Raw genomic sequence first — 12,919 nt, 5'->3', positions numbered from 1 at the left:
CATGCAGGCCAGTGTTCCATGGTTCTGTGTGAAGTGATTTATTTCTATAGTAAAATACATGATCATATTTATGTAACATACTAAACAAGACCAAACATCAAATTCATCATTAGGTGCTCTGTTCTGAAAATTAAAACATTCAATTGGCAAATGATAAAAAAAAAAAAAAAAAAAAAAAAAAAAAAACATAATATGTAAAACCATCCTAAACAGTGACAATGCAGCTTTAGTGAAGTTCAACACAACACTGAACATCAAAGAACACACTGTGTCACTCATCATCTTCATAAGAATATAAGAAAATCATATTGAAAAAAAATCCTTTTCAACGGTGAGATGATTTGTAGTGATGAACCAATACTCTTCCTAAATATCAAAGTGATATTTCTAAAACATTGATTTAAAACAAGAAGAGACAGGTGTAATTTTGCAGCAGCTAATTTGTTATTCATTTTTGCCCCAACCATTATAAACTCATAGTTAATACAAATGGCCCAAGACATAGTTGCATTATTATCTTTCCTTAGCAGTTCTGTGCACAGTTTTCACAAATTTCCTTTCCACACACAGCCCATGCACCTTTCTACTAACCTTCATTAAGCAAGGACCGAGAGGAGGAGAAGTATGGCCGGAGTGAGGGCTTGGGGGTGGAGGTGATGGAGATTGTGTCAACTTCTGGTCCAGAGTCACTTAGACCTTCCAGTTCATCAAACAAATCTTCAATTTCAGCTTCATCTACTTCAGCACCTGTTGAGATATAAATTTATCATCATTAAAAGAACAATTATTAATTTCAAAACATGAAATGTAAGGAAAAGAGATCTGCATTCAAGATATTGAAACCTACAACAGAAAATACATTCTACAGTGAATAGCAGTTATTCAGAAAAGTATATGTTCTTTTGTGATAGTCACCCATTAGAAGTTTTAACATTCCACATGGTGATGTATTGAAAAAAAACTTTACCAGTTCTAGGATCCAACTCTTGATCTTGTTCAAAGGCCTCAGGAACTTTAAATCTCTTGAGCAAAGCAATAAACCTTTGTTTCAGATTTCGTTGCTGAAAGAAAATGGAAAAAAAATTCAACTTCTGGTTTTTCATTTAGCAAAAGGGTTTGGATATTTTCAAGAGGATGACAGAAGATGATCAGTGGGACTAGAGGGTACAAATCTGAAAGACTTGTTGGTGTATTTAAAAGTCCAGAATGAAGTGATACAGAAAAAAAAAAATAGAAATATCTTACTCGAGCATTTGGAGGTAAGCTTTTAGAACGAGTGTTTGATCTCAAGTGATGGTGGTGATGGTGGTGGTGTGACCGTCTTGTTTCGCCTTCAAGAATGGGTTCAGAATCGCTTCCTTCATCTTGTGAACTATAATCTTCATCATCATCGCTGTAGACTTCCACAAGATCCACTGACCGATCTGTTGAGAAAAACACTTGGTTTAAACAGAAGTAATTAAACTGGTAAAGTACATGCAGAGTTAGTCAATGAATATGAGAATAACACAAAGAGGTGTTTTAAAAATCTAACTAGTTATTTCATGAACATAACAGTAAAAGTACAAGCTTCTAATGGCCACTAGTTTACTGAATGAACCTCAACCAGTGTCAATATTGCCATTAATGCTGAGGCAATATGGAGCTTGCAGTGATGGAAAGACATTCCATCAATTTTAGCTTCACTATAATAATTGACAAACATGTTACAAGCCTCATTTGTGGGTTAGAAACTTGGATTAAATTGCTGTTTTAATAATATCTTGTACATCAATCATAATAAAGAAGAAAATGCAATACATATATATGAAACTAATTAATGGAAATACATCACATGCAGAAAAATCTAACTTCATTGTTTCTAACTTACTAAAATAAAAAAAAATCCACACAGCCATAACTGTTCACTTCCAGGGCAGAGGTGTTATTGGAACACATTAAATGTCAGTCTTGGTGATCACCTGAATTAATGAGAGCATATTATGATAATCTTGTAACACAGCTACTAGCAATGCTATCTATTGTGATGAAGTAAAATAATGCAATATACATACTACCATTTAATATCAATGAGGAATGTACATTTACAAATCAGAGAGAGAGTAAGTTTTGAAGCCACTGTTAGCACTTTTGTTTTGTGCAAGTGCCATTACCCACAGGAAGGCAATGTCTGAATGGTCAATGGATAGGAGTGATGAACCATTTTACATTTCTAAGTCCTGCCAATAGTACAGTCTTTGGTTGTCATCAAGTTATTTGTGTGTTGCCCAGATATTTGAATTATGGTCATTAAAGGGGAACAAAAGGGAAGTGCATCAACATAGGCCAGGATAAGAATTAGTATAAATCATCCCAAAGATGCACATGTTGCTCTAATGTAATGAAGTCACTGTCTTCATGGCTTTGTGTGTAGTCATGTCACAACAATAATGCATGACTGAAGGATGTACAGCAAACTGAACAATACAGTATAGTATTGTATGTGGATTAGGAGAGAAATTAATGTACATGTATCACATAAGTAAGAAATGACAAAACAAAATATGCTCTTGGATCTCCTCAAAAGAACTTACACACATTATGCCTAATCTCTCTCTAAAAACTGTTGAGTAAATAATAATAAGGATAAAGTGAGTAAAACCTTTCTTGTTTCATTCAGTGTTGTTGTCAGTAAAGCAAGTCTTGGAGGAGAAGATTATGAGGTAATGAAAAACACCCATGGGAGTAAAAGAGCCCACAGCATTTTGGTGGGTTTACAAATAATATTTTGTAGTGTTCTACAATATGAATATGTTGGTTTTATGTTTATTTTGGATACACAATACAATACTGTATACTGCTGTGCATGAGCCAATCAAATCAAAGACTTGAATATTCCACCAATGACTGTCTCAAGTGACTGAACAAGGGAAAAAAATAATAAAGAAATAAAGGAATAGGTACAATATATGCACACAAAGCAGTGGTTCCTAATCTCTTTCAGTTCATACACCAATCTGTAAAGCTGTCAAATCTCCTTTAGGATATCATTGAAATATCTGGGAGTGAGGTAAGTTCTTAGCTGTGGCAGCCTTGCTGAGGACAAAACACCTTACATGGAGGCACAAAGTATAATGCCTTAAAAACTAAGACCATAATGATCATTTCCCGAGTTTTGGATGGCCACCATAAAGGCATGTCAAATCTGCCACACTATTCATGGAATCACTTTGTTATACTGGTTTTAGTAAAAATTCTTAATTTTTTTTAGGTACTTGTCCCTTATATTATATATATATATATATATATATATATATATATATATATATATATATATATATATATATATATATATATATATATATATATATATAACAGGTTGTAAACCTCTGAATTAAAACAATTAAAAATTAGGGGGATAATCCACAAATATAACTGTAAATGAACTAAATAATTACATAACAGGTCATACTGTCAGATTATCTTTTCCTCATTAGAAGCTGGAGAGATAATTTTAGTGATGGTGAAATATATCAACATGTTTTTCCAGAAGTCTTTCTTATTTAATTGATAACTGACTAAACACTTTTTCTCATTAAAATGAAATTCATATATCTACACTCATGTAAAAAAATGAGCGTGCATGAGATACACTTACACAGTAATATACAGAAATAGTAAAAACATAAGTGTGCATACTGTAACAATCAATTTCACTACTGTTGATAATCTTATTGATAAAAGCTGAGGGCAGAGTTATTTTTAAGTCTACAAAAAACTTTTGCTGCATCTCTAAAAGGAAAGCCTATCCTGATAACATCATACCCAATGAGTATGTGTGTCTTCATAATATTATATAACACAAGTTTTTACTTGTTTCCCTTTGAGTTCAAAACCATCAATGCAACTTATGATGGGAGAGTGAATTAGGTATGTGTACAATAAGATGGTAAAGGGATTAGAAAAGGCATATGTATTTATTACCATATATGTGTTTCCAAATAAATTTCTTAATACTTCATACAGACTTATTTCCAAGTTTATGTTCAAAATTGGAAACAAGTTTGTGAGAAGCAAGTATATACTAATGTTTGAATTTCATACCTATTTTCTCGAAATTACTATACCACATACCAGTTTTACCTCCCATCATGACACTATACTATACCTTTTATCACTTAGCTAACTGGAAAATCTCATTTCTATCCACAGAGGAGCAAATCACCCCTGATAAAAGTGCATCTTCCCAAAAGTCATGAAACCACCACTCGAAAAATGAGAAAAAAAAATCCATTTAATCTCATTTAGTTAAGTGCACTCAATATGACACAGCAGTTTAGCAGTATGTATTATTGAGTAGGCTAAGAAGGTACAGTTTTAATCCAGTAGTGCATCATGATCCTTAAGTAGCAGGGGACAAGGGTTGGATTGGCAATGCTTAGCAACAAGACCTTCTAGAGCTGGCATCCGGGGTTGGAATGGGAGTTGGCCAAGAGCATTATCAGGGTATAATGATGAGCAGCCTTCTTGTGGTGTACCTTGCATGAGCCGCCGCAAGATCAGAGCCGTAAGAGGAGCCAGGGCTGGAGCATCATTTAATTTTTATAAACAGCACTTTTTTTTAATTAAATTTTCTTGATTCATTGTTGCTTCAGAATATTAATTAATTTATTTAGGGTTAATTGAAGTTATTATCATTAGCACAACATTAAGGACTGTTTATATATTACAGAGATAAATGAAACATATGAAGAGAGAGAGAGAGAGAGAGAGAGAGAGAGAGAGAGAGAGAGAGAGAGAGAGAGAGAGAGAGAGAGAGAGAGAGAGAGAGAGAGAGAGAGCCCAAAATTTTTCTCTTTGAGCTTAGAGTTGGTTGAATTACATACTTTGCAATTAATTCATATTGAGAGTTATAGCGGATATCATATTTATAAGATACGCTACCAAAAGTATAGAAAAATATACAATGAGTTGTTGAATAATGAGTGTTAGTGTTTGGATCACTGTGTTTACTCCCTAGTCCTTCTATGCTCATTATTATTTAGCATTTGAACTCTTGTTATAATCTGTCCTGCACTATGCATTTGTCTACTTATATATTATCTGCATAAAGTTCATATAACCCTGTTTCCTTTTCTCTACTTTCATCCCATTTGATTTTCAACTTTTGAGTGCTTCTTATTTGAATACTTTCTATTTTCATAGATTTCGAGCTCTTATCATTACATCTAAGCTCCTTACTTGTATATATATATATATATATATATATATATATATATATATATATATATATATATATATATATATTCTATCTTTTCTTGATTTCTAGTCTCTAACCCTACATCTAAGTTCCTTACTTTTCTTTATCAATTTCTGGTTCTTATCATTATATTTAAGTTTATTTTGCAATACTATTTTCTCTTATCACACTATCTATATCCTATTCCTCTTTCATTATCCCTTGACAAAAGAAGTGCTCTCTATCTATATGCTCCAATCCCTCTGTTTCTGTGATCTTCATAAATGAATTTCAACTCATTTTGTTCCCTTCCCCTTAATGTACTTGACTACAGCTTTCCCAGTGCTTCTTCATGCAGTATTTCCCTCATGCTTGCTATCATCTCTGCAGCCACCGTTCCTACTTTCACCAACCTGTTAGTGTTTTCTCTCAGGTCCAGGAACTACACATTGAATTAATACTGCAGCACTTTGATTGCATCGGTGACATTATTACTGATCTTATACAACTTTCTTTGTCTATGCTGATGAGGACCACTAACATGTTTATCATTAGTTATTATTTTGTAACAGATCAATATAATATAAAAGGCATTCATTTTTAATTACGTACTTTTATACAAAATCTGAAAAGTATCACAATCTCCTTTCACTTACCAGGATTATCAGCCATGAAGGATTTTGTTCTTTCCCCGGGTTCATCTGTATCGACAGGCTGTGAGGAGAGGGACACCATTGTGACTTTGGCTAGCGGGGAGCCCTTCTCCTTGCCCTCACTGTACAGCTCTAGGTCACGGTCAACAGGGCGCTGCAAAACCTGACATAAAAAGGACAAATACAGTCATGAATACACTGGCCTTTCATATATTGTGATGCATTATTCTTGGACACTTTATGGAAATTCAGTGGAGACTCAATAGAACGTTTTAATAGTCAAACTTTTCAATGCTTGAACACAAAAGTTCAATTTAATACAAAAGAAAAAAAAAAAAAAAAAAAATACCTGATAGTTTTGAACATCCACATATGTGGTTTTAAACAAAGGTTCCTTAGCCTCTCCCTCCATCCCTCCACCAGTTGTGCTGCTGCAGTATTCAGAATAACATTCTCGTGCGTTCTGTCTGTGGTTTTTCATTTATAAACTTACATTAACACCAAAGACTTATTAGTGGTGAAAATATCTGTTAATCGAACAGCTGCACACATGGTTGTAAACAAGGTTTTGGCTCCTCCCTCTCTGCTGCTGCCACTGTCCCATACTGATACTGTATTACCAGTAAAAAAAATTGCTGGTATTCCAGATAGTGGTGTGCATCCCTAGTCCTGCCACATTCTTGAGTAAAACCACATTCTTCTGCATTCTGTCGTTAAGTTTATCATTTAGAAACTTACATTGACACCAAAGAGGCATATTGGTGGTGAAAATAAGGAATCTAGTGAAAGTGCAAGTGTAAGTGAGCCACATCCCTCCACTAATGGGTTCATAGGAATTACACCAGATGTTTTCATAAATGGTGACTTGTCCTCCGACAAACTCCCTCCTCCTCCCCACCCTTCTCCCCTCCTCTTCTACGTTATCCATCATCAGCCTTCACTAATGGTCTGTACAAATCATAATTACAAAGAAAAAAATTATATTGAAATTTTTATAAACTTGAGGTTTTGCCAAGTTTAAAATGAATTACAGTGGTACCTTGGAATATAAACTTAATCCGTTCAAAATTTTGTTCTTACTCCAAAGCATCAAAATACATGTGTTCTTATGAAGAAATTATAATTCGTTCCAAACCACCTCCCAAGACCAAAAAAAATTGTATTATTCACCTAATTTCTTACTTTTTATATACTATTATTATATATATTACTACTACTATTATGCTATAACTATAGAAGATAGGAAAATAAAGCAGGAAAATAAGCAAAATGTAATATAATAAAAATTCAACTTCTTGTGGTCAGAAACAAGCGTCACCACATCCTCCTCATGCGACTCCATCAAGCCAGCACCACACACACTTATAATTAAAAGCCAATAAGTTTTTCTTTGATATACTGCATTCATTATGGAAAATAACTCAGGGAAGTAAGCAAATGGTATTATGAAAATTCAACTCCTTCACGGACAGAAACAAGCGTCAACACATCCTCCTCAAACAACTAAATCAAGCCAGCACTATGCACTCTTATCTAAACCAATAACGAGATAAAAATAACAATTCCAATATTGTCATGCATCACAATATGTTTCTGAACTGCTTACTTATCCATGGAAATACATGTATATCTTATATCTCACCAAGAAATACATAAAAAATGATAAAATACAGCATACTGACATAAGTGCTCTCACCATCCTCACGCTTGGTGCCCTCACACTTCCATAAACATATCCTTGTAAAAGCTGATACATGATTGGCTAAGTGTCCACCATCTTGAAAACAATGGGCCAATGACAGGCCTCGATATATGACAGATTGCCTCAAGCATAAACAAACTGTGCAGCATAAAGGAGCACGCACAGCCCAGATATAAGATATACCTATCTGGACTGTGGGAGCGCGGCTTCTGAAAAGCGCCACGATCATGCCTGACGGGCTCTAATGTAAGAGCCACGATCGTGCCTGACGGGCTATAAGGATTAAGGCTTTTAATTCATGAGCTGGATACTCTCTCTTGCCCTCGGATCTTCTAGCATCTTCCATATGTCTGTCTGTATGTCTCGTGACCATGTGTGCTGCTACGCTAGGCAGTGATCTTAGTAACTAAGAAAAACTTATTATTATTATCTGTGGCACTACAAAACAACAACCAAACAACTGCAAACAACACTCCTGAGGCACTGAGGCAGCGTGGTACCCCAGCATGCAGTCAGCTGATTACGCAGTGGTGCGTGCAATGTTTTTTTTTTTTTTTTTTATACCATGTGGGCTTTTTCACGGGAATTTATGGGCTAAAGGGGATACTTTTTAGGGTACCTCCTATCTTAAAGCCCACCCGCTAGGAAACCGTTGCCTCGAGTGAGGAAGCCCACCTACACTCAGACCGTGGACAGGATTCGAACCCGTGCGCTTGGAGACCTCTAGGATCCCAAAGCACGCATGGTTCCACTGTACCACTGTACATTTGTTATTGTTCGCACTCCAAAGCAAAGTTCATCCTCCAATGCAAAAAAAAAAAAACACAATTTTTTTGTTCGTAATCCGAATTGTTCGTACTCAAAAGCATTCGTACTCCAAGGTACCACTGTACCTGATTTATAGATATAGATAGTTGAACTTTTTGATACTCAAACAGCCATTTGGAATGAATGAAGTTCGAGTATTGAGTCTCCACTGTAGTATGATATTGATCTGAAGGTTGGATAGCTTGGTCATGAGAGGATCTTATTGGGGACTAACTCCCTGATATAGAGAACAATGTATAATTCCTTAGTTATTGAGACATTAATGATGTTAAGTTGCAAGACAATTTCTAGGATCTCTGTACTTCTAGTCACTGCAATACTTATCAAAATGTATACATGCAATTTAAAATGAAAAACCATTAGTATATTTCTATTTAATCTATCCAATAGTCTTGAGCTTGTAACCATTGTTAAAACAGAAGCATGAACACATTGCCTACATTATGCATATAAGGAAAAGACAGAAAAAGGAATATCTATTATGATTTTAATCATACAATAGCTAAGTAGTGATTAGGTTACATAAGTGTAGATTATATTTTCAGACATTAAGAACACTTAAAAGAGAAACAACATATATATTATATATATTAGGGTTACCTGAGACATGTTGATTATTCCAACAGCTAGAGTTTTGAACCCGAGAAATGCACGATTTTTGTATTTTTTGCGCCGTTGTAGCATTATTTGCAAAGTATTGCCTTCTCGCTTCAGGAAATGTGGGTACTGGGGGTAACAAGAGATTGTCATGAGTATAACACAAGAGAAACATGTCTGTTAGTGCTCAACTTAAGAACATATACACCTTACCTAAACTGATAAAAAAAAAAAAAAAAAAAAAAATATATATATATATATATATATATATATATATATATATATATATATATATATATATATATATATATATATATATATATATAGCAATACATTATTCAATATTTATTTGATGGTTATATATATAAAAAAAAATTAAATATAATCTTATAGCAACTGTAGTTTAGTTATATAAATCCTTAATGATGGACAGGCAATAATTATGATTTAAATAATATTCCTAATACAATTGGGGTTGCAATATTAAAGGAAGGCACAGCAGATACAGATCTGTAATAAGCTTTGATGGGATGGGCAGCAACCAGTAAGGGGAGGAAGCTAGAGAAGTCTTTGTCCTGCTTTGAAAGATGTTTCTAATGCTGGTTCTGTTGCTGCAGCTGTTTCTGCCGATGATGAAAGAAAACATCGAAAAACAACCTGGTAATTACATACAGAAAGAAGGCAAGCTCACCTGTAGGGAGAAGGTGAGCTGGAGTTCTGTGTCAAGGGTGCCACTGGGAGGGACAGGGATTTCATTTGAGCGAAGAGTTCTCTTAGAAGACTGCATCTTGACGGCAAGGGTAACAGAGTTCAGGTCGCCTCCAAGGGGCAGTGTTACTTGTAGCCGAGTCACTGTCACATTGCACAACCTGGAAGAAAACAACAGTTAGCAAATCAATATATTTACTACAAAGGTAATCATACCAGCAAAAACAGCAACATATCAAACTTTTTCAATAAAATGTTTCTAGCCAAACTGTTGATCTATCTCTTCCAACAGCTATGTCATATTGTTTGCTACTAATTTTGAATAACGAAACGCATGTTAAAGAAAAAATGCGGAGTATGCCAGCGCCTTAAGGGTTCTACTGCTTGTGCACCTGTAACAATTTAATGAATAGGCACCTCAGCGAATCATTGCCTGTAATGGTTATATACCTTGTAACACACGGCGTATGATAGGGGCGACGAGGCCGCGCGCGCCCACTAATGACCAAACGAGTTGGCCGCCGCGGGGCAATAGTCTTTGTGAGAGCGGCCAGGGAGGTGGCAGACGGACTGCTACTGAGACATGCAGCCGTGCTGGCCGACCCGCCGTAATGGTGTTGACCGCCAGACACATCAAGAGGCGACGGCAGTTCCGGAGAGGAGGAACACAGTGATGGCACGGGCGATGTAGGCGGCGCTAGAGTCTGGCCACTTATGTATAGGCTCCCTCCAGTGTCTTCTGTACCGGCGAAAGAACGCGGCCTTCGTCCCAACCAAGCTCCCAGCTGGCGTGCGGGGCTGGAAGATGAGACGCGCCATACTGCCCCCAAAGAGCGGCGTGGGCTGCGGTCTGCACGTGGAATGTGAGTTTCTGGGCGAGTGGGGCTTCGGAGAGCGCTCATTACCATCGATACACTGGCACGTTTTTCGAAGATATCATTGTAACACCTGCTGCGATGGCCGCCTTCCCTGGCTTGTGGGGGCAGCTCCGGGGGCGAGAGGGTGGCCACAGGCGGAGTGGCGGGTGTGACGGACCAGGAACAACTGCGGGGAAAGCCTCCGGCCATGGTGGGGGCGTTATCTCCACTAGCCTCACACAATAGAGTTACCATATCGTCTGTGCACTGTTCTCAACTTCCATGTTATGTTCTCCACACCACAGGAAGGATTGGTACACGCATATATCTCACCAATCGACCACTCAGTAATGACTTGCCTGAACCTGTAAGAAAAACTCCATTCATTCTCTCTCTCTCTCTCTCTCTCTCTCTCTCTCTCACGAAATGCTCACATGACACGTAGCTTTAAAATGGAAACAATCCCCTGTTCGGGCAGCGATACGGCAAGTGTTCTCCTTCCTGGAAAACGCGGGATGCTTTTATAGTTTTCGTGGAGAGGCTTTGAGGGAGAATTTTGGAAAGGTATCAGAAAAAAAAGAGAAGCAGGCTGAGAGAGAGAGAGAGAGAGAGAGAGAGAGAGAGAGAGAGAGAGAGAGAGAGAGAGAGAGAGAGAGAGAGAGGGTTTATTTTTAGTTTTCCTTGAACACTCAAGGGAATGAATGTGAAGTAACAGCACAGGTGAGTGGCGCGGTAGCTCGACCTACTTCACTACCTGTACCTTCAGCGGGTAATTAGCTGCATCCCTTAATGAACCTGACTCATGCCCAGGTAATACGCGATGACAGGTTGAGAGAAGTGTAACGAGACCTGCCTTTCCCTGCATTGTGTTTTGTGGGCATCCCTTATTGTCTCTTCCTCCATCCTACTCTCTTCTGTTCCTCCTGTTTCTCCCTCCCGCTCATCTTTTCCTCCCTCGACGATCCTTCTTTCCATCCCTCTTACGGCCCCACTCCTCGTCAGCATAAAGCATCCGATGTAGTGTCCAAACAGATCTACATGAGCAGCACTGGTTGGCAAGTCGGGTGGAGGGTTCCAGCTTCCCATTCTTGTGCCTGCTCGTGTCCCGGCCGTCACTCAGAGTTTGTCCGCCCGTCAAGCTTGTATGAGACAGGGAACGTTTACCTGGGCAGACTGTTTTCCTTAGGTATAGCTTCCCCCACGAATAGTGATAAAAATGCAGATGGCTTACTTATGTATTCAGAAACGATTCGCTTTCTTATCATGACTGTTATTAAAAGACCACAAATGGTTAGGCGTATTCTCAGGAGTGGTTTATCTTGGTAATAGTGTAGAAATCTTGTTAAAATGTAACGGTAAAACATAAGAATTAGGAACTTTGGTAACCCACCGAGGACTAACGCATGGCAATCAAATAAGACTCAACTCGAGCTTCCTGAACTGGAGTGGACATCTTTTGACCGCAAAGTAGCAGCAGCATAATTCTCAAATATCTAGCTAAAGTTGTTCTCGTGAGCAGTCATTTCTCTCTTTAATATTTGAGCGAGACGAAGAGCCTTTTTCATATTTAATAACTTAATGTGGCTGGAAATGTTTCTGCGGAAGGTCCACGAATCTTTTTATTAGCAAACAAAACAAGAATAAGAAAGATTACCCGACAAGACTTAAGCCTTTTCTTATCTGACATGTCAATTTCACGAGAAAAGACAGCACAGTATTTATCATCATAGGAGCTTTTTTCTTTTAGTGATTTTATCTATACCCTCGTCTGTTGCGCTTGCTTCAGTTGGTATAATCAAAGCCAAAAATGCAAATCAGACCTCTTCTAGTAACCACCTTAACGCTAATGACAGGTTGATACACATCCCAATGAACCTATGACGGGGTGCGGGAGGGATGTGGTAATGAGATGTGGGTTGGGTACGATACTGCCTTCTCCAATTCCTATACCACCACCACCACCACTTCCGCCACTACCTCCTCCTTCTCATCAGCTTGAAGGCGAGAGACATTTGTGGTGCAGACAATGGGGCGGATGCTCGAGATTCTCCTGCTCATTATGGCTGTTAGGAGAACAAATTAACTCTTCATCGTGCTGCTTAATGAAGAGAATAAAAGCGGCTTATAAAGAAGGAGAAACAAAGTTTGTAAAGACAAAGGAATGTGGGTTTTATTGATGTACGAATCGAAAGATTCCAGAGAAAGAGCAACAGTAAATAAAAATTATAGACGGAAAAATACTAAGTTTATAAAAACGGAAAAAAATCTTAAGGATAAACAGGAAATTTCTAAAGATAGATAAGTACAGCTTAAACACAGAGTAACTAGGTTTATGAACACGGAGAAACATAAGAAC

At 37.4% G+C, this 12,919-nt stretch overlaps 1 protein-coding gene across 1 annotated transcript; it reads right to left on the bottom strand.

Annotated features, from left to right (window-relative positions):
* Positions 1-210: 210 nt before the first annotated feature.
* On the bottom strand, positions 211-10,947 carry LOC123519085 (phosphofurin acidic cluster sorting protein 1-like). The gene is made up of 7 exons (XM_045280276.1): positions 10,157-10,947; positions 9,690-9,867; positions 9,002-9,127; positions 5,875-6,034; positions 1,246-1,424; positions 968-1,061; positions 211-747 (listed from the first exon to the last, which is right to left on the bottom strand). Exons 1-7 carry the CDS (start codon positions 10,816-10,818, stop codon positions 587-589), a joined length of 1,560 nt encoding a protein of 519 aa, XP_045136211.1. The 5' UTR covers positions 10,819-10,947; the 3' UTR covers positions 211-586.
* Between the last annotated feature and the right edge of the window lie 1,972 nt (positions 10,948-12,919).

This window comes from Portunus trituberculatus, chromosome 44 (genome assembly GCF_017591435.1).
Source record: "Portunus trituberculatus isolate SZX2019 chromosome 44, ASM1759143v1, whole genome shotgun sequence".
In the NCBI taxonomy this organism is placed as follows: Eukaryota; Metazoa; Arthropoda; class Malacostraca; order Decapoda; family Portunidae; genus Portunus; species Portunus trituberculatus.
Note: the sequence above shows the minus strand (reverse complement) of the source record. Positions and strands in the feature narration are given on the sequence as shown.

What these genes read in the sequence shown, in the direction of transcription:
- LOC123519085 (XM_045280276.1), bottom strand. Translation starts at nt 10,818, where the DNA reads ATGGTAACTCTATTGTGTGAGGCTAGTGGAGATAACGCCCCCACCATG. An exon ending in AGCTCACCTTCTCCCTACAG is followed by an intron (nt 9,128 to 9,689) that starts GTGAGCTTGCCT and finishes TGTTACCCCCAG; the next exon opens with TACCCACATTTCCTGAAGCG. An exon ending in CTTCATGGCTGATAATCCTG is followed by an intron (nt 1,425 to 5,874) that starts GTAAGTGAAAGG and finishes TTTTCTCAACAG; the next exon opens with ATCGGTCAGTGGATCTTGTG.